A 27,932-nucleotide genomic window follows, 5' to 3' on the forward strand; every position below is an offset into this window, starting at 1 on the left:
TTGGTTAGATTTTACCTCTGCCTTTATTGTTTATAATGTTTTATTGTTCATAATTAGGTGAGAGAACTCTGAGGAAGCGTTTGCTAATGTTAGAATTCATTTTGCAGAATTCATCGTGTGCTTATTTAGAATTTATTCGTCCGTCATAGCTATACATTCACATGTATGTCACTCACAGTATAAAGTACTTCATAACATAATTATAAGCTTCAGTGTCCCATCACTTCACTTGAGGAGAAGTACAGCATTTTGGTTACGATACACCAAAAGAAACCTAACTCATTTTGTGCAACTCCCTAATTTCACAAACCAGAAAACTAAAATCCAAAGTAAATTGGATGACTTGGTCTAGATAACAAACCAAGCTATCTGTGATGCGGTTGTGGAATAGTTGGTCCAGAACCCCGAAGCAAACCTTCTAATCAATGAACTCTTTGGGAATGCTAGTCAAAATATTTTTTGCTGTCAATTTTAACTTTTTCATCAACCACATAATATTCTTCCTCACACATAAAATGTTATCCTTTCATTGTCCATTTAAAAATTTTCCTTGTTAATATGGATTAATATTAATGAGGTTCTAAGAGGAAAGACTACATGCTCATTTACTGAGTTTATGTGCATCATACCATTTGGTCTTTTGAAGTAACAACAAATAAAAAACAAACATAGAACCTTAAAATTAAAGGAACAAGAAAAAACTTCTTATTCTCTTACAGAATTATCATCCATGAATCTGCTTAAGCTTCTTCTTGAAAAAAAATTTTAAACCATTTTTTATTGAATTATAATTAACATACAATGCTATATTAAATCCAGGTGTACAGCATATTGATTCAGTAATTCTATGCATTATTCAGTGCTCACTATGGTAAGTGTAGTCACCATACAATGTAATTACAATATTATTAACTGTATTCCCTATGCTGTACTTTCTATCTCTGTGACCTATTTATTTTATAACTGGAAGTTTGTATTCCTTAATTCTCTTTATCTATTTCAACCATCCCTTGCAAATTTTATTTTCTTTAATTTTGTTTCCTGTTATATGATTCACTTATATTTATTGATCCAGAGATTGCTTCTAAATTTCATGTCCTCTTACTGTTAGCCTGGAATTTGGTGAAAAAAAAATCTACACTTAATCTAAAAAATATCACTTAAACTAACAATACTGCTAGTTCATTGTAAGTTTTTAGGCGCATGCCAAATGTCATTGCTTGTTTTAAGAAAGATTTTTTTAGTTGAACTAAGAAAATAGTACTTATGGGTAATAACATTGGTTAAGTATCAACACTTGATGATTATTTTTCTTTTATATAACAGATCAACAGTATAGTTCCGAATCTAAATTCCTTTTAATATAAGTTACTGAAGCTAAATTCCTTCCTACCTTGTGTTCATTTATAATGGTGTAAAATTTTAAAATTAGAATCTATGTAAAGGGGATCCCTGGGTGGCGCAGCGGTTTGGCGCCTGCCTTTGGCCCAGGGCGCGATCCTGGAGACCTGGGATCGAATCCCATGTCGGGCTCCCAGTGCATGGAGCCTGCTTCTCCCTCTGCCTATGTCTCTGCCTCTCTCTCTCTCTCTCTCTCTCTCTATGACTCATAAAAAAAAAAAAAAATTTAGAATCTATGTAAAGACCAACGCAGAATCATACAAAATGGTTGAATATTAGGAAGAAGTAAAATACAAATTAATACCTTTTTCTTAAAAACTTGCAATTTCTCAAATTCACACTTTAATTTTATATGCTTGCAAACTGTGGTTTATTTTAAAACTTTTCATTTGCAGTGAGTTCATTATCTTTTATGTCATCTCCCTATAATGATTTCAGAAGAGGTTAGAAAGAGATTAATATATTTAAAGAATCTGACTTTTGTGAACAATGGCATCATTAAAAAGGGCTAATTGTCATAAATAAGCCATGACTGGGAAAGACATGATGGCTGAATTTTCTTCATAACCAGTCTCACTGTGGGCAGGAAGGGCCTGTTCTTCCAGCAAACAGATTCTAAAATCACAAGGTCCAGCCTCCATCAATGATGACAGGATTACCTGTTATGTAGGCAGACTGCAATGATAAACACAAGGAGACAGAACAATTAACCAGGTTTAACACAGATTGTGTTTCTTCAGTTTTCCCATGACTGAGATAGCTAAACAATGTATTCATGGTAATAGGAACACTCACCTAACACAGATTTTTAGGAAAATCTGAATTAAATTTTGGATGATTTGAAACTGCTGCATGTTATTGTGATCTAGTTAATTAGCCTCTGGCTAGTGTTTGAGCACATGTCACATTCTAAGCAGGTGTTTGGTTTCAGGATCAGAAAATTAAGTTTAGTGATATGAAGCCATTCCCCAAATTAGGATAAAGTATAAGCTAAAATAGTACATTTTCATTTTGAAATTCAGAACTACTCTAAAGTACCTGAGCTTTATGCCATTAATAAATTTTTGAACATCATCAAGTATGTAAGTCATAAAGTGACTTACCAAACAGAATTTTTTTTAATATAAGATATTGTATAGTTGATCAAAATACATAGGTATTTCCAGGAGCTGAGCACACTAAATGTGTTTTAAAAACTTAAATGAATAATAACAATATATATATTAAAGTATGAAAAATATTCTATATTAGTTTCAGATATCCAAATCTGTACAAAACTAGGGGAATTTTAAAAATTACTTTTTTCCATAGAATTTTCCATTTTCCAAAGAAATAATGTTGAAGTAATCCTTGTGGGAGGGGTTTAAAAATCTTTTAAGCATGGATGTTAAATATGTGTTTTTTTAAATTTATCTAAAGCCTAAGACAATAAGAAAAGCTGGGAGGCAAGACACCATAGTATGAGTACAGAAATTTTTGAACTTCAATCTATGAAAACTGATCAAATACTGTAGATAAACTAGGAGGTTACTAGTCATTTTACCAAGAAATGACCCCAACTTCCTGAAGTTTTTATTTTTAAAGCAAGCTTTCTGTTATACATATGGACTCCTCTATAAAAGTCCAAAGGTCTTTTTATTGCACATTTCAAGCCAGAACATTTCCAAATATTTGGTACCCTAAGCCCTGGCTAAACGAGGGCAATTTAACTTAGCAGCAGTACCCTCAAATCAGATAAGCTCTGTAGATATCGATTCAGAGAAGCCACAAAGGCCAATGAACTTGTTCCATTAATTTGTTTAGCAGTGTCCCTAGCTGCTAAAAACTGTTGTTAACAGTCCAGAGAAGTGGGAACTTCTATCACTAAAACATTTCAACCAGTATTTGTCACATTCACCAACCACCTGATGTACACCAAGTTACTATAAAGAAGTGCTAACAGATTAACAACACACCTCCTCACTACTGCCTGTGTCTCTTTCTCTCTTCCTCTCTTATACACTGCAGTTCCTTGGTCATGGAATATTCAAACACATAAAACAGAGGGGGATGTTCTTGTGCTCTGTACCTTTATAAATATAGTTTCTGCTTTTGTAGTTTAATTCCATTTAGGAATATATACAATAGCTATCAAGGAAGAAATTGATGACTAAATAGATGCAAAGTGGAAAGAGAATTAGGAATATCCATATGTGATGACCAACAAGAATTCATAGAAAAAAAAGCAGGATTTTCCTGAACTGGTCACAAATAAAACTAAAAATACCAGATGCCAACCCTGTGTCTATTAGAAACAATGACATCTGCTTAACTCTCTCCCCATTTCACCTGAAGCTCTCATAGTTTTGGAGGTTCGTTGCTTGACTTACATTTAATCAGGCTTTCCCCAATTATAATTTTTGAAAGCAACTGCCTCTCATAAAATTAAGCAATTTAATATTTTCAGTCCTCCATGTCATTTGCTACAAGATTTAGTGACCTGTAGAGCTGAATGAAGAAGAGTTGGTGGGTCAGATCAAGTGGCCTTTCTTTGAGCAAATTAAATCACAGCTTATCCCTATCTTATAAATGCAACCTCTTAGCATATATATGTTGTAACTCTAACATGACATTATCTTGATAAGCAAATCATGGCCAAATGAGGATAATGAATTCCTTGGGAAGAAGAGTGCTTACTTCATCAGAAGCCAAATACACACAGAGCAGGGCTATTTCTTCTGCGGTTGCAAACCTTCCAGTTTTCTGTCGCTTCAGGAAGTAGTTCAGTGCCTGAGACCAGAAAGCCATACCATGATATCAGTGATGTAAGGTGAAGTGTGAACTCACCTGCAGCTCCTACAGGAGGTCAAAGGCAAGAGGAATCTACAGAGGTACCTTTGGCATGCTGCTTTATTATGTATGAAACGTGATACATGAAAATATCATTAATCTCATTAATTGTGGACCAAGTAGGACTATGGTGACTTCCAAGCTACTCAAACTATGTTATGCTAAAATCTACAGACAATATATCAGATCAGTTAAAGAGGAGAGCTTTTTTTTTTTTAATTTTTGAAACTGTGGTAAAATATACATGTTATTCATCATCTTAACCATTTTTAAGTATGTTTCAGTAGTGTTAAGTACATTTACATTATTGTGCAACAAACTAGAACTCTTTTCATCTTGCAAAACTGAAACTCTATACAGATTAACCAATAACTCCTTGTTCTTTCCTCCCCCCAACTCCTGGCAGCCACCCTATCTGTCTCCATGAATTTGTCTACTCTAGGAAGAGGACATTTTTCAACCAGAAGCTTTAAACACATTTAAAATAGTTATACCTCTTCAGGATTTGGTCTGGCTTGTATTCTTTCTTGCAGGGATGGGGTATCAACCGTTGCTAAATCAAAGGAAGACATTTGGCTTGGTTAATTATTCAAACTGAAAAAGAAATTGACAAACTTTAAACTTCCTTTCTAATACGATACAACATCAGTGAAATCCTTCTCCATGACTTCGAATGATCATTTCACCTCCAGTTTCTATGATTTTTAAAAACACAGATCATAATTCTTTGTGACCCGAAGCAAGGACTCTGGGTGAATCACTCAGCATTCCAAGATGTATTTTGATCACAGTACAATGGTATGACACTTTATCAATTTTAAGCACATTTGCATGCATTATCTCAGTTAATCCACAAAACAACCCTGAGATGTAGGTACAACCATATAAGTACTTTACTTGTACAAGAACCCAGGATGCCTTAAAAGAGAAAAAAAAAAAATCCCTGAGTATCTTCAGGGACAATGCCATGCCTGTCATTGGTCCTCAGTAATTTAGATGGTTCTACATTTTCCTCATTATCTTGCCTATTTTCACTGGTTTTGAATTCTATTTTTAACCACTGTTTCATGTTTCTCACAAAAAATGTAATTTGAAATCATTTCACTATAAAAAAAGTAGAAATGATGCTAAAATTTTTAAATTCCACTCAGTTTGAGCTCCTACAGAGCAAGTAGGACTCCACACTTCTTGTTAATTTATGTAATTTGTAAATTCTCTTTAGAAGCCCTTTTTGGGGGGGCAGGGGTTGCTGACAGTACTCTGGGCGACCATATGATACTTGTAGGTTCATAACAAATGATTTTATAGTCATATCCTCTAGTCCTGAGAGTGTCTGAGGTCAGTGTTTACCAGAAACTATTTTTTAATTTTAGCATCATTTATCATTTCTCTGGAGAGGTTGGGATTCTTCAAAGTCAGAAAGTTTCGGCTCTTTCGTGTTTAACACTCTTTTCTTTAGCTTACCTGTATCCTCTCACATTTCACCATAAGCGGGCAGCCCTGTCCACACTCAGTGGAAGCTGCCTTTACTAGATCACTCAGTTCATTAGGAACACTTTCTACCTTCCACATGACTGCAGGCAATGGTGTTGATAAACTTAACACATAACAAAGTTCTCTTGTACCCAGCTTCCAATAATATTTTCCTCACTTCTCTCATCCATACCCTCCTTATAATCCAGGATCCTACCAACAGTATGCTCAAGACATCTTAAGCTTTCACTTAATATCCTCAAAATTCAGTTTTAAAATACAACTTTGATACCTTCCTGTGTCACTCAGGAGAGCAAGCATCATCTCTTTCCTATGGCTGGTATTCATGGCTGGTAAATGAAACTACAGAGCAAGCCTATGCCTTCTACTTAATTCCATTGTCCCTACTCTACTCTGTCCTCTGTGGCACAGACTGACACAGCATGCCATAGTCTATACAAGCCTGGTTTTTAAGAGTTATGACTATACCGCCATCAGCGCAATTCCAGGTACACTCATTCTTTGTCAGGTTCTTTTGCGACTGGCTCTTGAGTCACAGCTAGTTCCTTGTTCCAGACAGTTTGATAATATATTTTCCAATCTTCTAAAAAGTCCAGCTGCTAAAACAACCACATTTTCCAGATCATTTTGCCATTTATTCCATTGGGTAAATGGCACCAAAAATAGTTACAGTCAAGTGTCACCAGTGGGCATGCTAAAACCCAGTGAAACTGTCTTCCTGTATGCTTTTTCTTAGTGTTACCTATGTTTGCCATTCTAGTCCAAGAAAAATTAAACAGAACACCTCAATCATGGAAATTCTGCAGCTTGCAGGGTATTTTGTATTTCTCCTTTAGATTAGTAAGTCAATGGTTTCTAACCTGAGGGGAGACCATGGTGGAATATACAGTCTCGTATGGAACTTTCCAAACTACACACAGTTTTTCCCATCAACTCTTTCCCCAAGTTCTAGCATACACTTTAGGTTTAGAAAAGTTCCATAGGTAAGTGTGAAGTACCTCCTCTCCCCAAACCCCCAATACCAGTTGTGACCACCGAGAGCAACCTTGATTCTGGAAATGTGATATTTAATTCATTTTCAGAGAAGGAAGTTAGTGATTCTTCTTAGGCACCTTGTGTTCATTTTGGGTTAGTGGAACCAGGTGAAAGGGCATATCTATTTAATAGGCATATCCATAGTTATTGAGAAAATGAGAAATTATTCTTATGAAATAAGTTATAGGATGCTTTTATTTGGACAGATTGAATGTCCTTTCTACTAAGTTCTGCTTTTCTTCTTTCCTTTATATGAGAAGTCGGCATACATTTTGGTAAAGAGCCAGATAGGAAATACTTTTAGCTTTGAGAAGCATTTGGTGTGTTAGAACTGCTCAACTCTGCTTGTAGCAGGAGCACAGTCATAGTCAATGGATAATGCAAGTCGGGTGTGGATGTGTTATAATAGGACAGTATTTACTAAACAGGTGATGGGCTGGATTTCTCCTGCAGGCCATAGTTTGCATAAAGGAAGGTGCTGATCCCTCCTTTTAATTTATGGGTCATCCCAGGTGATTTACAAAATTCAGTAGCTCTCTGTGTTTTGGGAGTCTCTTACTTTCTTCCTGTGGTTCTGTGAGCATGGCCTACTTTTCCTCTTTCCTCTGACAAGGCCATCTCTGGTCTGCTTCCAAAACACCCAAGTTCTGGCCAGTAATGTGGCTTGACCACGAGGTTTGGAATTGTGCCACACGCATAAATACCATTTAAACCCTTTGCATCTGTGGTTCATTCCTAATGACTTAGAATCTCATTCCCAACCTACTGTTGGACTATTATCTTAATAAGCCTAGACCCTTTTTCGTTTGAGCTTTTTCCCAGTGACAGGATACAATATAACATGTGGTTAACAAGCTTCTGTAGGTAGATGTCACAGTGGCAACCATAGTGTCAGAAGGGACAAGTGCACAGCCTTGTAGAGCCCACCTCACCTGGACACACGCAGTTGCACCTGATCCCCTGCTGGATGAAGTCTGTGGCCAAGGACTTTGTGAGGCCAATCACAGCTGCCTTGGTTGTACTGTACACACATCTGTTCTCAACTCCTGAGGGTGAAGGGAAGGTTCAACAGTTGAAGGAATAAAACAACAGTCTCCTTTAGAAAGGAAACACAAGGGGATCCCTGGGTAGCTCAGCGGTTCAGTGCCTGCCTTTTGCCCAGGGCGTGATTCTGGAGTCCCGGGATCGAGTCTTGTATCGGGCTCCCAGCATGGAGCCTGCTTCTCCCTCTGCCTGTGTCTCTGCCTCTCTCTCTATGTCTATCATGAATAAATAAAATCTTAAAAAAAAAAAAAAGGGAACACAAATAGCTGTCCCCAGTAACCACTGTCATACCACCTCCCATCCTACCCTTTAAAAAATTTGGTATCAGGTTTTCTCCCTGAAGAGGGCTAGTGTCTGAATGTGGGAAAATAATATTCCTGACACAACCCGGTCAGGGCTTAGGTGTTGAGAATCTGCACTTAAAGATGGCAGTGGTCTTAGGTTTTCATCATCGGTTGGTAGAAACCTTGGGCAGATTCCAAATGAAAATCAAGGGAAAGAACAAAACAAAACAAACCAAACTTACCAAACCAAGTAAGTCAAGAGGACTGCACATTTTTTTGCCTTCCTGTCTTGGGCAGGCTCATGTGTGTTCTTGTAGAGAGAAGGGATGCTATTTCTGCAGTAGCTCTTTCATTTTAAACTCACAAATCCATCTGCCAGACTGTGATGGTATTTCCATTTGGCACTGCAATCTGGGTTCTCTGGCTGGACTTCTTGTTTAGGGCCTAGATTGGTTGTCTTTGTGAAGCACTTCCTAAATTGTTATGCTCCTCTGAATCGAGACAGCACTTTGCAAAAGCCTGTGTTGTAATACTGTCACAATGTAGGAGACATGCATTTGCCTGACTCTCCCCCTTTCAGACTGAATTCTTTTGTGGCAGGGGCACATACTGCTCAATACATCTCTTTTGGTTAATTAAATGGATAAATATTTCCTTCTTTCAGCTTGATTTTTATTCCCATATCCTTTAGGAGGAATAAAAGAAAGGGAAAATGAAACTTATTTTTTATGACTGGTTTACAGTGAAGGCAAAAAGGACTGGTGGTAAGGAACCTGTTACTAATTTTTTAAAAGATGGTTTTGACATTATTTGTGGGTTTTATAACCTCTGCTATGCTTGTTGCGAAAACCCATAGCTGGTGAAGGTACGGGAGTATGTGCATCCTGATTCCCAGAGGAAGACAGACCTACCTTTGATACTAGAAGCCACAGATGACATGTTGATTATGTTGCCAGATTTCTGTGCAAGCATCTGCCGAAACAAAACAAATAGAAGACAAAAATGCCACTCTGCAAGATAAAAATACTACCTCTTTAAAAGGTTTGCATTTGCTTATTATGGTTTGCAGAAGCATCTTATTAACTATTAACATTAAGCCTGTTAGGCAGTTTTAATGTCTCACCCAGCCATCGCTGGGAGTGGATGGCATGCTTACGCACTTACTGGCAGGAATATTTCTCAGGAGGATTACTGCCTTCCTCTGGCACAAGAGCATCAGCAAGACTAAGAAGGTACTCTGAGCTAAATGAAAGTTAATGAACATTAATTGTTACTTTGTATTCCTGATGCTGGAAAACTCTTTACTTTATTCAGTGCGTATCTGTTGAAGGCCTACTATAATCAGATGCAGCACTAGGTCCAGGAGTTTGGAAGACAAATGCCACACTCCCTGCCTAGTGAGAGCTGCCAGTGGACTGGAGGGGTTGACGTGACCAGGATCCAGCGGCATCAGAGACCTCCACAGGGGAGGATTGGTTGGCAGGAAGGGACAAATCCAGGTTTCGGGACACTCAGAGGAGGGCTCCTAAGGAGGAGAGAGGTTGGATGGTTTTTGAAAGCTAGAGTGTTAGGCTGTAAAGTGCAAAAGAAAGGTGTTTTAAGGAGCAAGTACCACATGTATAAAGGCTGCATCACGGATCTGGGAGGAAAGGATAGGTCTGCTTAGAATGCCAAGGCATGGGAAGAATGAGGCTGCAGAGGACAATGGGGGCTGAATTTAGGAATCTGGGCATTACCCAGGCAGTGTGGTGACGATGAGTTGTTTAATGCAGAGAAGTGCCATGTTTATATTTGGGGAATACTGTGATTACTGTGGTGCCATGTAGAGGAGACCCACTGGAAGTTGACAGAGTGATTTCAGATAGGACTGATGCAGAAATGTCTGTGGGCAACAAGGGTGGAGTTGATTGAGATGGTTAAATGCAGGATGTGGTAAATGGTTATTCACAGTGAGGCCTGCTTCCCTCAACAAGGAAGTGTTTCCTAAGAACCCCTCCCTCAGAATTCCCCCACTCAAAGTGTGAATGGCTGAAGAGGAGGGTCTGTGGCTATTTTGTCCTCCTAGAGATGGTACCCAGTAGGTGGTCCATATACTGTGATGCATCAAAATCTCTTGAGGTGCTAGGTTTTTTGTTTATATTTATTATTTTTTAAAGATTTTATTTGTTCATGAGAGACACACAGAGAGAGGCAGAGACACAGGCAGATGGAGAAGCAGGTTCCCCACAGGGAGCCTGATGAGGGACTTGATCCCAGGACTCCAGGATCACACCCTGAGCCAAAGGCAGATGCTCAACTGCTGAGCCACCCAGGCATCCCAAGGTGTTAGGGTTTTCTTTCAAAAAGATTAATCTATTTAGAGTGCAAGTGGGGGAAGGGGCTGAGGTAAAGGGAGTGAGAGAGAATCTTAAGCAGACTCCATACTGAGAATAGAGCCATACACGAGACTCGATGTCACAACCCTGAGATCATGACCTGAGCCCAAATCGAGTCGGATGCTCAACTGACTACCACAGAGGCACCCTGAGATACTAGATTAAGGTGCAGATTGCTGGGCCCTGTCCCAGACCTACAGGAATAATATAATGGATGAAAAAGCTGCTATGAATTCACAATGTTTTCAGATGAACTTATACTTAAGTATAACATGTATGTGTGTTTTCAAGGGTATACAGGTATGTCCAGGGGCATGGGGACTCATGAATGCTTTGGGGGAAGAAGCAAGAGGTGGAGGGAATTCCTGTCTGATGGACATTACCTTCTCATTGAAATCAGAAGCTCACAGGATGACCACAAAGAACAAGGAGAGGATGGTGGACATGAGGAGGAGTGAAGAGTTAAAACAAGGTTTGAAAGGAAATGGAAGACCACCACCAGAGAACGGAGGAAGGAAAAGTAGGATATGCTGTGCCATGAAAGTCAAGTAAAAGAATTATTAAAAAAGTGTCCTAACAGTAAGTGTAGAGAGAGAAGTCTCTTCTGCTGGGGTGAGTTGCTCTAGCAGCTTTCAGACAGAGAGGTGAAGGAATGGAGGTGAGTGACTGGTCCAGGGATGAAGCTACCAAGATGACAGGTCTCTCTACAGTATTTTTCTGCCTTTGTTTTGATACTTAGTTACTATTTGTACCCAAAAGCATAGGATCTACAACAACCTAAAGCATCGTGCTGGATGGATTAAAGGGTACAGGGGAGGCTGAGGTTACCCAACCAAGTCAAGGTGAGTCAACCAAGGCTGAGGTGACCCAACCAATACTTTCAGTATTGGTTGCAGTAGGGGTGAAAATATTTAACCCAACTTGTTTGTCTTCGTGATAAAGAGGATCATAATGAAATGAGGTCCTCATGGAAAAGACCAGGGATATGAGTCAAGTATAATGGTGTTGAAAATGAAGCCTTCACATTATTCTTTTTTATCCAACTTGCAAATAACCTGGTTTTACTTATTTTTTCCCCAGTTTTATTGAGCTATCATTGTCCCTACATAACCCATTTTTACTACCTAGAGATTACATATACCCCAACTGAATATATAAAGATTAGGTATTAAGTTAGTTCAGTCTATAATCTTTTGAAATGCAGTAATTCTTCAAGCAAAACTTTAGAATATAGTCACCTGGGGTGGCAGCACCTGGGTAGCTCAGTCAGTTGGGTGTCTGCCTTTGGTTTAGGTCATGATCCCAGGGTGCTGGAATTGAGTCCCAAGTCAGGCTCCCTGCTCAATGGGGAGTCTGCTTCTCCCTCTCCCTCTGCTTCTTCCTTCATTTGTGTTCTCTCATGCTCTCACTCTATCTCAAATAAATAAATAAAAATCTTTAAAGAAAAAGAATACAGTCACCTAGGAGATGCTAGTGCTGCCCCCAAGCACTTGTGCCATCCATTCAACCAGGTCTTTCTGCTGGTTCTAGAGCCCTGTGCCAGCCTCCTTCCATGCAGCCTTCTCAATGCTGGCTCAGTACCTCCTGGTACAGGTGCATGCTCTTCCTGGCTTCCCAGGCTAACAGTCCTCTGTTGTAGTCAGGCAAATATGACTTGGCAAGTGTAAAGTGAAGTGTCTAGTACACAGTATTCCTATGTAGGATCAACCTCCCAGAAGCTCAGGCAGGGGCTAGAAAGAGCTCTGAAAATTCCCTCTAGCTGTAGATCTAGTTAGTCCTACCCTGATCCAGCTCTTTTGTCAGCTCCTAAACCTGGCAGACCTTGGTTTCTTGGGTCTTTGGTGAGTCCATGTCTGACCTCTACCTGGATTGGCAACCTAGATTCATTTATTCATTCAACAAATACTTGCTAAAGCATTTCTATGTGCTAGAGTGTCTTCTAAGATACAGCAAAGGGGGAAAAAAATCTCCACATATTTGAGACTTCCTTGACTTTGGATTTTGCATTGATCTCTATTTACAGTATTTTCAACTTGTTCTTTGCCTTTTGACTCATATTCCAGTTTTGGAATGGTTTTCTGTATGTCTACCCATGAACAAAAATTTTCTACAAGTGTTTCTATGTTTTGGCCACCTGACTTTTCAGATCTGCCTGGACTCCAAATCCTGGCTTCCCCTAGAAAGTTCTAACCTGGTATATGTGCATCATACTTAATGAACCCAGAAGATCCCAGACAATTAGGGATTGTGTAATCTCTCACCCTCATTTTATTTTTTATTTATTTTTAAAAATATTTTATTTATTTGGGATGCCTGGGCAGCTCAGCAGTTGAGCGTCTGCCTTTGGCTCAGGGCATGATCCCAGAATCCTGGGATCAAGTCCCACATCGGGCTCCCTGCTTCTCCCTCTGCTTCTCTCTCTGTGTCTCTCATGAATAAATAAATAAAATAAAAATAAATATTTTATTTATTTGAGAGAGAGAGAGAGTGTGGAAGACCACAAATGGTGAGGAGGGGCAGAGGGAGAGGGAGAAGCATACTCCCTGCTGAGCAGGGAACCCAATGTGGGGCTCGATTCCAGGACCCTGAGATCATGACCCGAGCTGAAGGCAGACACTTAACTGACTGAGCTACCCAGGTGCCCCCTCACCTCCATTTTAAATAGAATAGAGTACAAGTGCCATCTCCCATGGCACATGGTGAAGTAGGTGCAGAGTTCAGGCTGTGATGCCAGAGTCCAAAATCTGGGGTCAGGTTGGTTACTGTTAAAGTAACCAGGTACTGGTTAATAAGATTGACTCTATCTGATTGCCTATCCCAGACATTAATATCTCCTGGGATTTTTTACAAATCAGTGTTACTGGTTCATATGGTTTATTGTTAAGATGCTTTAAATCATAGGTAAACTCACTAATTTGCAAGTTCATGTTTGTTTTTTTTTTTTTTTTTTTTTTTTAGAAGGTAGAAGTCCAAGATCAAGGTTTCAGCAGGTTTGGTTTCTCCTGATACCTCTTCTTGGCCAAAGGATAGCAGCCTTCTTGCTGAGGGGTCATGTGGACTCTGGTCTGTGCACACACATCCCCCCCAGTCTCTCTTTGTGTGTCCAAAATCCCTCTCTTTTTTTTTTTTTTTTAATTCATGAAAGTTACAGAGGAGAGAGAGAGAGGCAGAGACACAGGCAGAGGGAGAGGCAGGCTCCGTGCACCGGGAGCCCGACGTGGGATTCGATCCCGGGTCTCCAGGATCGCGCCCTGGGCCAAAGACAGGTGCCAAACCGCTGCGCCACCCAGGGATCCCGCAAGTTCATGTTTGATACTTCAAAAGTTAACACTTGGGATGCCTGGGTGGCTCAGCGGTTGAATGTCTGCCTTCGGCTCAGGTCCCGGGATTGAGTCCCTCATTGGGCTCCCTGCGAGGAGCCTGCTTCTCCCTCTGCCTATGTCTCTGCCTGCCCCTCTCTCTCTCTCTCTCTCTCTGTCTCATGAATAAATAAATAAGATCTTTAAAAAAATTAACACTTACTAAAAAAAAAAAAAAAAAAAAAAAAAAAAAAAAAAAAAAAAAAAAAAAAAAATTAACACTTACTGACATGTTTATTTTAAAGGAAGAGTAACTTTTTTTTTTTTTAAGATTTTATCTATTTATTCATGAGAGATACACACAGAGAGAGGCAGAGACACAGGCAGATGGAGAAGCAGGTTCCCCACAGGGAGCCTGATGAGGGACTTGATCCCAGGACTCCAGGATCACACCCTGAGCCGAAGGCAGATGCTCAACTGCTGAGCCACCCAGGCATCCCAAGGTGTTAGGGTTTTCTTTCAAAAAAGATTAATCTATTTAGAGTGCAAGTGGGGGAAGGGGCTGAGGTAAAGGGAGTGAGAGAGAATCTTTTTTTTTTTTTTTAAAGATTTATTTATTTATTTATTTATTTATTTATTTATTTATTTATCTATTCATTCTTGAGAGATAGAAGGAGAGAGAGAGAGGCAGAGACACAGGCAGAGGGAGAAGCAGGCTCCACGCACCGGGAGCCCGACGTGGGATTCGATCCCGGGTCCCCAGGATCGCGCCCTGGGCCAAAGGCAGGCGCCAAACCGCTGCGCCACCCAGGGATCCCCGAGTGAGAGAGAATCTTAAGCAGACTCCATACTGAGAATAGAGCCATACACGAGACTCGATGTCACAACCCTGAGATCATGACCTGAGCCCAAATCAAGAGTCGGATGCTCAACTGACTACCACAGAGGCACCCTGAGATACTAGATTAAGGTGCAGATTGCTGGGCCCTGTCCCAGACCTACAGGAATAATATAATGGATGAAAAAGCTGCTATGAATTCACAATGTTTTCAGATGAACTTATACTTAAGTATAACATGTATGTGTGTTTTCAAGGGTATACAGGTATGTCCAGGGGCATGGGGACTCATGAATGCTTTGGGGGAAGAAGCAAGAGGTGGAGGGAATTCCTGTCCGATGGACATTACCTTCTCATTGAAATCAGAAGCTCACAGGATGACCACAAAGAACAAGGAGAGGATGGTGGACATGAGGAGGAGTGAAGAGTTAAAACAAGGTTTGAAAGGAAATGGAAGACCACCACCAGAGAACGGAGGAAGGAAAAGTAGGATATGCTGTGCCATGAAAGTCAAGTAAAAGAATTATTAAAAAAGTGTCCTAACAGTAAGTGTAGAGAGAGAAATCTCTTCTGCTGGGGTGAGTTGCTCTAGCAGCTTTCAGACAGAGAGGTGAAGGAATGGAGGTGAGTGACTGGTCCAGGGATGAAGCTACCAAGATGACAGGTCTCCCTACAGTATTTTTCTGCCTTTGTTTTGATACTTAGTTACTATTTGTACCCAAAAGCATAGGATCTACAACAACCTAAAGCATCGTGCAGGATGGATTAAAGGGTACAGGGGAGGCTGAGGTTACCCAACCTCAAGGTGAGTCAACCAAGGCTGAGGTGACCCAACCAATACTTTCACCCCTGCAGTAGGGGTGAAAATATTTAACCCAACTTGTTTGTCTTCGTGATAAAGAGGATCATAATGAAATGAGGTCCTCATGGAAAAGACCAGGGATATGAGTCAAGTATAATGGTGTTGAAAATGAAGCCTTCACATTATTCTTTCTTATCCAACTTGCAAATAACCTGGTTTTACTTATTTTTATTTTTTCCCCAGTTTTATTGAGCTATCATTGTCCCTACATAACCCATTTTTACTACCTAGAGATTACATATACCCCAACTGAATATATAAAGATTAGGTATTAAGTTAGTTCAGTCTATAATCTTTTGAAATGCAGTAATTCTTCAAGCAAAACTTTAGAATATAGTCACCTGGGGTGGCAGCACCTGGGTAGCTCAGTCAGTTGGGTGTCTGCCTTTGGTTTAGGTCATGATCCCAGGGTGCTGGAATTGAGTCCCAAGTCAGGCTCCCTGCTCAATGGGGAGTCTGCTTCTCCCTCTCCCTCTGCTTCTTCCTTCATTTGTGTTCTCTCATGCTCTCACTCTATCTCAAATAAATAAATAAAAATCTTTAAAGAAAAAGAATACAGTCACCTAGGAGATGCTAGTGCTGCCCCCAAGCACTTTGTGCCATCCATTCAACCAGGTCTTTCTGCTGGTTCTAGAGCCCTGTGCCAGCCTCCTTCCATGCAGCCTTCTCAATGCTGGCTCAGTACCTCCTGGTACAGGTGCATGCTCTTCCTGGCTTCCCAGGCTAACAGTCCTCTGTTGTAGTCAGGCAAATATGACTTGGCAAGTGTAAAGTGAAGTGTCTAGTACACAGTATTCCTATGTAGGATCAACCTCCCAGAAGCTCAGGCAGGGGCTAGAAAGAGCTCTGAAAATTCCCTCTAGCTGTAGATCTAGTTAGTCCTACCCTGATCCAGCTCTTTTGTCAGCTCCTAAACCTGGCAGACCTTGGTTTCTTGGGTCTTTGGTGAGTCCATGTCTGACCTCTACCTGGATTGGCAACCTAGATTCATTTATTCATTCAACAAATACTTGCTAAAGCATTTCTATGTGCTAGAGTGTCTTCTAAGATACAGCAAAGGGGGAAAAAATCTCCACATATTTGAGACTTCCTTGACTTTGGATTTTGCATTGATCTCTATTTACAGTATTTTCAACTTGTTCTTTGCCTTTTGACTCATATTCCAGTTTTGGAATGGTTTTCTGTATGTCTACCCATGAACAAAAATTTTCTACAAGTGTTTCTATGTTTTGGCCACCTGACTTTTCAGATCTGCCTGGACTCCAAATCCTGGCTTCCCCTAGAAAGTTCTAACCTGGTATATGTGCATCATACTTAATGAACCCAGAAGATCCCAGACAATTAGGGATTGTGTAATCTCTCACCCTCATTTTATTTTTTATTTATTTTTAAAAATATTTATTTATTTGGGATGCCTGGGCAGCTCAGCAGTTGAGCGTCTGCCTTTAGCTCAGGGCATGATCCCAGAATCCTGGGATCAAGTCCCACATCGGGCTCCCTGCTTCTCCCTCTGCTTCTCTCTCTGTGTCTCTCATGAATAAATAAATAAAATAAAAATAAATATTTTATTTATTTGAGAGAGAGAGAGAGAGTGTGGAAGACCACAAATGGTGAGGAGGGGCAGAGGGAGAGGGAGAAGCATACTCCCTGCTGAGCAGGGAACCCAATGTGGGGCTCGATTCCAGGACCCTGAGACCATGACCCGAGCTGAAGGCAGACACTTAACTGACTGAGCTACCCAGGTGCCCCCTCACCTCCATTTTAAATAGAATAGAGTACAAGTGCGATCTCCCATGGCAAATGGTGAAGTAGGTGCAGAGTTCAGGCTGTGATGCCAGAGTCCAAAATCTGGGGTCAGGTTGGTTACTGTTAAAGTAACCAGGTACTGGTTAATAAGATTGACTCTATCTGATTGCCTATCCCAGACATTAATATCTCCTGGGATTTTTTACAAATCAGTGTTACTGGTTCATATGGTTTATTGTTAAGATGCTTTAAATCATAGGTAAACTCACTAATTTGCAAGTTCATGTTTGTCTGTGCACACACATCCCCCCCAGTCTCTCTTTGTGTGTCCAAAATCCCTCTCTTTTTTTTTTTTTTTTTAATTCATGAAAGTTACAGAGAGAGAGAGAGAGAGGCAGAGACACAGGCAGAGGGAGAGGCAGGCTCCGTGCACCGGGAGCCCGACGTGGGATTCGATCCCGGGTCTCCAGGATCGCGCCCTGGGCCAAAGACAGGTGCCAAACCGCTGCGCCACCCAGGGATCCCGCAAGTTCATGTTTGATACTTCAAAAGTTAACACTTGGGATGCCTGGGTGGCTCAGCGGTTGAATGTCTGCCTTCGGCTCAGGTCCCGGGATTGAGTCCCTCATTGGGCTCCCTGCGAGGAGCCTGCTTCTCCCTCTGCCTATGTCTCTGCCTGCCCCTCTCTCTCTCTCTCTCTCTCTGTCTCATGAATAAATAAATAAGATCTTTAAAAAAATTAACACTTACTAAAAAAAAAAAAAAAAAAAAAAAAAAAAAAAAAAAAAAAAAAAATTAACACTTACTGACATGTTTATTTTTAAAGGAAGAGTAACTTTTTTTTTTCTTTTAAGATTTTATCTATTTATTCATGAGAGATACACACACAGAGCGAGAGAGAGAGGCAGAGACACAGGCAGAGGGAGAAGCAGGCTCCACGCAGGGAGCCCGATGCGGAACTCGATCCCAGGTCCTTAGGATCAGGCCCTGGGCCAAAGGCGGTGCTAAACCGCTGAGCCACCTGGGTTGCCCACTGACATGTTTAAATTTGAGTACCACTGGACCATACCACACACTTGCTGCCTTCACTAATGTTTGTAAAGCATTCCAGACATGGAGTAGGCTGGTTATGCACATGTGACAGCTTTACCATTTGTGACTTTCTCCTTTTACCATAGCTTCTGCTTCTCTCCTATATCCTAGGTTAAGAATCAGTCTTCAAAAAATAATCCAAGTTCCAAATAGCATAGATTCTCATGAACTCCAAATAAGCACAAAAAAAAAAAAAGAAAGAAAAAAAGAAGAGATTTATATTTTAAAAATGTGCTACTTCAACATCCCATGGACTCACTGAGAGATCCTTTCTAGGTGCTAAGCAGATTAAAACAAATTGCTTTTTTTTTTTTTTTTTAAGATTTTATTTATTCATGAGAGAGAGAGGCAGAGACACAGGCAGACAGAGAAGCAGGCTCCATGCAGGGAGCCTGATGTGGTACCCAATCCTGGGACTCCAGGATCACGCCCTGGGCTGAAGGTGGCACTAAACCACTGGGCCACCCAGGCATCCCAAATTCCTTTGTTTCTAAGTCAGTTTTTCGTAATTTTCCTTTTAATGTTCACCTGGATCTTTTAGGTTGAATGTTCAGAGCAAAGCATCAGCCGTGCCTTGCCATTAAAAAGCTTTTCTCCATGCTGGGTTGGCGGCATTCAGTATGTCTGTCATCTAATCCATCTGGGATGGAAGAGAAGAATAGCTTCTCTGCATTTCACTAGGCTTCGGTTTACAACCTTGGACTGAGTTGGTTCTGTACTCAGTCAACCCCTTTCAGTGTCTGAGCTTGTGCTGTCTGCTTACTATTGGCTTATGAATTCATCTGAACTCAATATTTTTCATATTTATGCTCCCCTCCCACAGAACACCTAGTGTATGTTTTATATCAAAAGGCATTTAATGCTTGTTTGTAAAATAAAACGAAAAACACTGACAACTTGTGTGAAAGCTGTGGAATTCAAGGGTTAATATATCAAGAGGAATGCTCTCTCTTTAACACATGCTGTGACTCACCTCTCTGGTACCTCTGTGGCTCAGCTAAAAACAAGAAGAATGATCAGGGAACAGAAAAGCTATGGGGTACATCCATCTTGAGAGCCTGTGCCTAGACACTGAAATTTAAGAAGGGGCCCAACTCCAGGTTTCAAATCCTGTTTTTTTTTCTTTTTTTTTTTTTTTAGGATTTTATTTATTTATTTATAAGTCAGACACTCAACCACAGAGCTACCCAGGCGTCCTTCAAATCCTGTTATAACCACCTGCTAATTATGTGACCTTGGGCAAGTTACCTCACCTCTCAGTTTTATTATCCTCTGTACGGTGGATGTGATAAAGTAGTATGTACCTCATTACCTTCTTCTGGTCCTGCATGCCTCCTTGCTGTCCCTCTCCCTGGGTCCCTCTTCCTTAAATACCTGCATAGCTAGCTCCCTCATTTCACTTGGGCCTCTATGAAAATTTCAGCATGTCAGTGAGGCCCTCCTGGGCTTTACTGATATCCTAGCTGCTTTTTATTCATAGTACTTCTAATCACTTCCCAAGTTATATTTCCGATTCATTGTTATCCTGTCTTACTCCTCAAAAATGGGATATCTCTTATAGAAGGGACTTTGTTTAGTTTTCTGATGTGTCTTCTGCACCTAGAGTGGAGATTTGCCAATAGAAAGTGCTTAATATTTCTTGAATATTTCTTAACTGAAAGGTTAAATCAATTAATTTATATTAAGTGCCTTGATATAAACATTCAGTACAGGTTAGTCATTATGTTAGCTACTGTCACTCTTCAGCACATGTGAGGACCCTTTCTGGATGCCCAGTGTGGAGATCTACTTATCCAGTAGTGCTTATCCTAGTGGTGGTAGTCCTTACCTTAGGAAGAAATGCCTTGATCATCAAGTACATGCTGCGGATATTGAGATTCATTGAGAAGTCCCAGTCTTTCTCCTCGCAGTCCAGGATAGTTCCATGATGGACAAAACTGGAAGAGGAATTAAATAGCGGGGAAAAAATGATCATTTAAGAAGATCTGTATTCCATTTCCTTATCATTTTTTTATTGTAATATATTAACTTAGATCATTGACTCTTGTGAAGATTTTAACAATTCTGATATCACCTAGTACACTAGGTTAATGAGTATCCAACAACTTAAGCTAAATAAATTTATTTGAAAACAATATCCTTCTTTTAAAAGAGAAAGGCAAAAGTCTGGGGCCACCAAACGTAAGAAGCTTGATAGCGACTGCACAGGAAATATCAAAAACATGAGACTAGGACGCCTGCCCTGACTACTTTTTCAAGAGCAATAGTGCCCTCAGGTGGCACAGATTTAGTGTTTTCAAAGGGAAAATCAAATTGCAAGGGAAACCATTGTCTCAACATCTCAGGATGGCCAAGTAATATGGTTATCATACAGTTCTAACATATTGAGTAAACAAAGCAGAACAAAACAAACTCTTAAAGCAGCCTTCACTCACTGCCTTTTAAGTCACACTCATAAATAACCTGCTCATCCTTTGTGTGACAGCAAGAACCACGTGCTCTATTTCTGTATCCCTTACACTGCCTAAAATTTAACATGTAGATGTTCAAAAACTAATTTTCCTGATTTATTTTTGTCATGGCTCTGAGTATATTCTCATATAAGGGATGGAAAATTTATAAAATAGATTGTCAAAAATTGTTGCTTTAATTTAATTTTCATGTAATGTAACATGACAAACTATAGATGGATTTTTTTTTTTTTTTGCACTGAAACATGATTAAGGAGAACAAAAACATATTAGAAAGCTCTGGAGGTTTTCTACCAATGCAGTAGTACAAATATCTCACTACATAAGAAAGGTGGAATGTCACTTGGGTCCTGTATAAACCTCAGTTGTATTCGTCTCTACTGTCACACCTAAGCAGAGAAAATACTGGCACTAGCTGTCCTATGTGCAGCTGCTCCACTTTCAGTCTCCTCTCTTTCACACATAGTTCCACGTTTGCTGCTACCTAATAAGTTCAATTAAGCCATTCTCTTTGTCCTCTATACAGAAGTGCAACACAGAAACTTCTTTTGATGGATGGGACTCATTGTCCCACTAAGAAACCCTGAGCTTGGGAGGTTGTGCCAAAAAAATTGGGAACACCTGCATTTCAAGAAGCTGAGTACTTGGTTTCTGGTATATATACTTTGTTTTAGAGACATCTACTGGAAAATAGTTTCTCATTTATAAGTCTTACTGGAGCACTCACCACGAGTCCATTGGTGTGAGCTGTTGCTAGCCTTAAGAAATCAACAGGTTCAGATTAATACCAGTTCTCTTCGGTAGATCATAACTTCCCTTAGGCCTCAAGCCCATGTCCACTTCTTTTTTTTAAAGATTTTATTTATTTATTTGACAGCGCACACATGCAGGGGGAATGGCAGGCAGAGGGAGAGGGAGAAGGAGGCTCCCGGGGGGCACAGAACCCAATGCATTTATCTAGGACTCCGGGATCATGACCCGAGCCAAAGGCAGGTGCTTAACCAACGGAACCACCCAGGCATCCCTCTATGTCCACTTCTATGGCTTTATTACTTGCTGAATCTTGGAATAAAAATTCTGTTAAAATATAGCTGTGTTTCCTAAGAAATATATTATGGTTCATGATGAATAATTTTGCCATTTTATCAAAAATCATTAAATAAAAGTCATGGAAAACTTTCTGTAAGAACAGTGAAATTAAAACATGAATTACCCAGCAACATTAAAGAGAACATCAAGTCTCTCAATTTCATTGGCAAACTGATCAATTTGTTTCTTCTTTGTGACATCAAGGGTCCGAGTTTGAATACCTGAAAAATAAAACAAAGGAATCTATCTGTACTCATAAAAATGTTTAGCCTTGAAGATATAGCTGTTTTAAAGTGTGAGGATTGCAGTCTTTGTTCAGTTAGACTTCATAGGATTGTTGGCCATTAGAGAGTCTTAGGAATATCTGTCTATCTATCTATCATCTATCTATCTATCTATCTATCTATCTATCTATCTATCTATTTATGATAGAGAGAGAGAGGGACTCGATCCCGGGACTCTAGGATCGTGCCCTGGGCCAAAGGCAGGTGCTAAACCGCTGAGCCACCCAGACATCGAATCTTTTTTTTTTTTTTAAAGATTTTATTTATTTATTCATGAGAGACACAGAGGCAGAGACATAGGCAGAGTGAGAAGCAGGCTCCCTGCGGGGAGCCCAGTGAGGGACTCGATCCCAGGATCCTGGGATCATGCCTCGAGCTGAAGGCAGATGCTCAACCACTGAGCCACTCAGGGATCCCTGAGGGTCTTAGGAATCTTAAGAATCTTATTAGTAAAAATCTGAAAGTCCTCCTCGTCTTGACCTTTATATTAGATGCCTCTCAGTAAGCCAGCAGGAATAAAGCAACTGGGCCCCTGTAGCCCTTTCTTTCCCTAAAGGTTGAATTATTGCTACAGTGATGCTTGTGAGGGAAGGGCAGGGGAATTCTGCCTGTGAGGGAAGGGCAGGGGAAGTGGAATAAGAAATTATTTCTATTTGTGCCCTTTACCTTTATGCCAATTCTTTTTTTTACTAGAAATAACTGTTGGTCATGGGTACCATCATTTATTTCTGGACTAAATTGCAAGAAGAAATGAGAGGCCAGAAGAAGGGATGAAAACACTAACCAGGAGTGATCTGGTGTGGGATCTGAGAGAGACACACTATACTAGCTACTAAAAAACCCCAAAACCAAAAAAAAAAAACCACCCCAACAAATCTGCTTTAATGAAAGAAGCAGTTATTATTTTTATGATTTAAAAATATATAGTTTATTTTATTCCCTTTTGGATATAGAAAAGGTAGATTATAAATAAAGAAAGGGAAGACTAAATTTGAGTTTCAGAAGAACTTCCTTTGCTTTGTGCTTTTCCAGGGCAGCAGCTACCCCTTAGACTTGTTGAAATGATAACTCAACATAGTCTAGCTCAGTTAACTAATTCAATGAACTAAACTGTGTTTGCTCATGTAACCTGTTCTATTTTGCTGAAACAGTTAAATTTCAAGTGACTTCTATGTCCTGATTTCTTTCTGAGTAATACTGATTGAAGCTGTCTGATGTTGGAATTAGGTTTGGTGTGGTACACTAAGGGGCAGCCAAACAAATTAGTCTTTGCAGCTGCTGCTTTTTTTTTTTTTTTTTAGATTTTATTTATTTATTCATGAGAGACACAGAGAGAGGCAGAGACATAGGCAGAGAGAGAAGCCAGCTCCCTGCGGGAAGCCTGATCCGGATCTCGATCTCAGGACCCTGGGATCTAAGCCAAAGGCAGATGCTCAACCACCGAACTACCCCAGGCGACCCGTCTCTTACAGCTTCTGATCATATGTCATTTTAAGGCTAAGCTGTTTCGGTTATGGTAGCTACTAGCCACATGTGGCTACGGAGCATTTGAAATGCAGATAGTGTGAATTGAAATGTTCTGTAAGTGTAAAATACATGTGCATTTCAAAGATTCAGAATAGGAACCCTATAGTGGTTTAGCGTCTGCCTTTGGCTCAGGTCATGATCCCAGGGCCTGGGATCAAGTTCTGCGACACCTTGCTGAGTCTGAATTCCAAGTTCACACTGCCGAGTTGCTTACCGGGGTACTTTTCCAGTTCCTGAAGTTTGGACTCATTGATATCGGTGGCAATGACTTTGGCACCTTCTCTTGCAAAAGCCTGAGAGACACAATGTACAAGTAAATCCTTTGTCTATTTGATTTGATTCTGTTCTCATGAATGGAAAGTCTTTTAGCCTTTTCTCCCTTATCTTATTTTCATTGCTTTCCCTATAAAATAGGTAGAATTTCAAGCTCTCTTTCACTTCACCCATCCCGTTATTATTTTCATTAGTTAGAACGTGACATACATTGTGCTTGTCATCTGACTTTGTCCCTTTAAGCATTATCAAATAAAATAGTGTTTTTAAAAACGAGGCCTCTGTTATTGACACTTCTCAAAATACTATTCTCTGATGTCATGGCCTGTATTTATTTCATTTTTGAGCAAGTTCTTACTGTTTTCTATTTCTTATTATATTCCAAATAATAAGAGAAAATGGGTTATTTCAACACTTTTTTTCTTCTGAGTATATTAGTTTCATAAATGTCAAACCATACCGTACTATTACACTTTAAATGCATTAATTAGGTCAGGTGGGGGTAATAATGTGCAAGAAATTGATATAAATTAGGAAGGTAAAGGTAACCTGACAGTCTCGTAATTCGAGTCTTATACCTGAATTGATGTAATTTCAGAAAGCTCTGCATTCCTGTAGGGCCACTGTAGTAAATATATCATAGTGCAGAGAAACTGAGACAGAGAAGTCTCTCAGAGTCAAAGATTATCAGTAATGTCGCATAATAAACATGTGAGGTGTTCATTCCTTCATCTGCCTGGGGTCAGGAATAGGGACTTTTCTTTTGTAACGTAAGACAAGAGAAGCACAAAATTAAAAAAAAAGTAGAGCAGAATCAAGTAATCATAGGATCTGTCCACATAATTCAATACCTCAAAAGGTAGTAAGTAAACAAGAGATAATAACTTACTAAGGCAGCTGCCCGGCCAATCCCCTGAGCAGCAGCTGTCAGGACGATGACCTTCCCATCAAGTCGACCCATAATGGAACCTGTGGTTAAAGCTAGAGACATATATTTAATGGCTTACACTGTAGCACATGGTCCTGTGCAGTGACATCTAGAATGAACAGTTCAACGTACTCTCTAAGAACTTAATGACAGTTTCTGTACAAATAGTCCCATCATCTGAATTCTCCAAGAATGCTGACACTAGATACCTACCTTAGTGTATCAGAAATATTTAGCATAACCCACTTAAGTGGTAACAGACATTGGACTTTAATCCACCATTCGGCTTCCTGAGTACTTAGAGAAGACAGCCTTTGATACTGATATAGCAAGGCTGGAGTCCTTCCCTTCACTACCACCACCATTGTCCCCACTGTCCCTATACAAACTGCTATGGCATTCTCGATTTCTCTGCTGTAAACTTTTGTTGGGGGTTTGTACTATCAATTATCTGTGGCTTTTCCTTGTCACTGGAAAGATTTCATGGTTGGCCTCAGAGAGTCATTGAACAAAAGAGCTGGAAAAATCAAATCATATCCAATACTCCCATTTTATAGATGAGAAAACTGATCTGATTTACGCAAGGTCACAGAGCCAGTTAATGACAGAGACAGAACTATGCTCAGGCCTCCTGACTCCTTCACTATGTGAAATTCCACCCCACAATACTGCTGATCCTTTCTTAAAGTTTAAGCATGCAGGGGTGCTTGGGTGGCTACATCAGTTAAGCGTCTGCCTTCAGCTCAAGTCATGATCCCAGGGTCCTGGGATCTAGCTCTGCATTGGGGCTCTCTGCTTAGTGGGGAGCCTGCTTCTCCACTCTGCTGCTCCCCTTGCTTGTGCTCTCTCTCTCTGTCTTTCAAATAAATAAGAATCTTCAAAAAGAAAAGTTTAAGTATGCAGTAGTAACACTTTAACAGATACTATCTGTAATTTTCAGATCGGAGGACTGAGGAATTCTGACCTAGGGAAAATAAGATATGCATAAGAAACTTGACTGGTTCTTGAGCAGTAGTTTGCAGGATGAGGGGAATGGCTAATGATGAGGTTGGGGGTAGTTAAATGTCAAATGATGGTTAACTGAGGCTGTCTTCAAGGAACTGAGTACATTTGCTCGCCTTGCTGTCCTTAATGGGGGTCTTTGGGTGTCTTTGATTTCACACCAAGGTACACAATGTCTGCTTTGTCCCAAGGCATCACATCCCCATTCCAGGCAAAAAAAAAAAAAGGTAGTGGAATAAAAGCCAAAAGCCTTTCAGAGTGTCCTCTCTTTCTATTCAAGAAGGAAGCCCTCCTTAGAAATTCCAGCGTTCATTTCACAGGCCAGCTCTAGCTGCAGAGGTTAGGAATTTGAGAGTTTTGTTTTCTAGCCTCTGTAAAGAGAAAAGCTAGGGGAGGAGGGTAGTGAGCCAACTTAAAAGGTACATGTACAGATAACCTACACAATCACCCTACTCAATTATCCGCCTGATAGAAAACAGGTAGCAAGTCTGGCTTAGAAGGCTCACATGATCTAGTCCTTTCTTTTTGAACCAATCTTTGTTCTCACTATCCAACCTTGGTTTTTTGCTGTAACCAAGCCTCCACGCTTTATCTAAGCTCGGAATGCTGAGGGGCCAGTTACTCCTGTGGGCAACGGACACTAAAGGATTGATGGAAAGAGTGTGACACAATCAGACACGTATTTTAGCTCACTGTGGAGCAGGCCGCGGGAGGATGTCTTTGGGAGGGTGTGCAGTGGTCTGAAGGGCCTCAGGTGAAACAGCAGAGAGTGAGGGGATGGAGAAGGGGGCTGGACCAGAGCAGCGTTTAAGACAGGAGACAGGGCCTGGTCAGCAGTGCACTTCCTTCGGAGGTCATAAGTGGTCTCTCGCGGCTGTGAATGCAAACCTAGGCCTCCGGGTTGCAGGTGCAAGAGAAGACCTCGTGGGTGGGCTCTGCGTGCCCCTCTCCCGGCCCTGGGAGGCCAGCGGGGGTGTGCGGTGGGCCCTAGCCCCTGCCCCGCGGTGGGTGGGCTCCCCCCAACTCCTTCTCCAGCCCTCTCCCCGCCATCCCATCCCTCCCTTGGGGTCTGACGGCCAGTTCACTCTCCTTGACCCTCACACGGGCTTCTCCCCTGGTAACACTCATGCACCTTTAACTCTGTCTTGGAGTTTTGCTTCTCAGAGGGTCAGGCTAGCAACTGGCTCCCGGAGCCTGTTTACAGCTTCACTGAAGTTCTCGAAGTTTGAAGTTCGAAGTTCGGATGAAGTCTGCATTTGTTATGCGCCCAGGAGGCTGAGCTTTTCCAGTGCCTGACCTACTCTGAGGCCATGGAGTTTCTGTGGCTTTTTATTTTTTTTCTTTCTTGCACGAGTCATACATTTTCACTTTAAGCACGTAAAGAGTTGAGAAATATATGCTTTAGAAAGTAAGAGACTCCAATAATCAACCCCCCCCTCCGCCCCTCCCCAGTGTTGGGCATGGTGCATTAAAAAGATGTTATTTTACACCACTGTCCCTGCTGGCTTTGGGCGCATGGCACTGAAAGCATGTACCAGTACCAAAGATGTCCCTAGGAATCTTTGAAACCCAGAGAAGCACTTACTGAACAACTATTGAAGCACAGCTGCTTTGCTCGCTCTGAAATCTTAGCTGGTCTTGCCTTTCTGGGATCAGATTTTGGTCCCAAAGACTTACTGTTGGAAAAAACTATACTATCAAACTAAAATGGATTTATTTGGGAAAATGTAGTACAAACATGACCTGAAATGGTAAAATGAGGCAACTCTCCATAAATCCAACATGAAAACCACATTGAAAAACTTATATACTAGAGTTTTAGACTTGTTAAAAACGCACCCTTATACTGATCTAACGGCTGAAATTAATCTTGAAATGGGTAACTTGCAGAACGCAAAATCTAAACCTCCTCCTCTCCCAGTCTGAAGTGTCATTTAATAAAATAAAAGGAAATCTTACTTTACAGCAGCAAGTGGACGGCGTCCTTCAGATCCGTGGGCGAGACACAAACTTGAGACCTTTGTGCAGAAGCAAGTCAGGCGCTTAATAACGCATGTTG

At 40.6% G+C, this 27,932-nt stretch overlaps 1 protein-coding gene across 3 annotated transcripts; it reads right to left on the bottom strand.

Annotated features, from left to right (window-relative positions):
• Window positions 1–118: 118 nt before the first annotated feature.
• Window positions 119–27,932, bottom strand: BDH2 (3-hydroxybutyrate dehydrogenase 2). Of its 3 annotated transcripts, none has more exons than XM_041757656.1 (10): window positions 27,833–27,932; window positions 24,833–24,924; window positions 23,885–23,963; window positions 21,984–22,080; window positions 20,128–20,236; window positions 8,999–9,059; window positions 7,692–7,805; window positions 4,725–4,783; window positions 4,078–4,170; window positions 119–2,076 (listed from the first exon to the last, which is right to left on the bottom strand). In XM_041757656.1, the coding sequence occupies exons 2-10, from the start codon at window positions 24,902–24,904 to the stop codon at window positions 2,023–2,025; spliced, it is 738 nt and encodes a 245-aa protein (XP_041613590.1). In that variant the 5' UTR covers window positions 24,905–24,924; window positions 27,833–27,932; the 3' UTR covers window positions 119–2,022. The 3 variants fall into 3 exon arrangements, with proteins under 3 accessions (XP_041613590.1, XP_041613591.1, XP_041613589.1); XM_041757657.1 differs by lacking the exon at window positions 27,833–27,932 and adding an exon at window positions 27,006–27,192; XM_041757655.1 differs by lacking the exon at window positions 27,833–27,932 and having other exon boundaries at window positions 24,833–24,934.

Source organism: Vulpes lagopus, chromosome 6 (genome assembly GCF_018345385.1).
Source record: "Vulpes lagopus strain Blue_001 chromosome 6, ASM1834538v1, whole genome shotgun sequence".
In the NCBI taxonomy this organism is placed as follows: Eukaryota; Metazoa; Chordata; class Mammalia; order Carnivora; family Canidae; genus Vulpes; species Vulpes lagopus.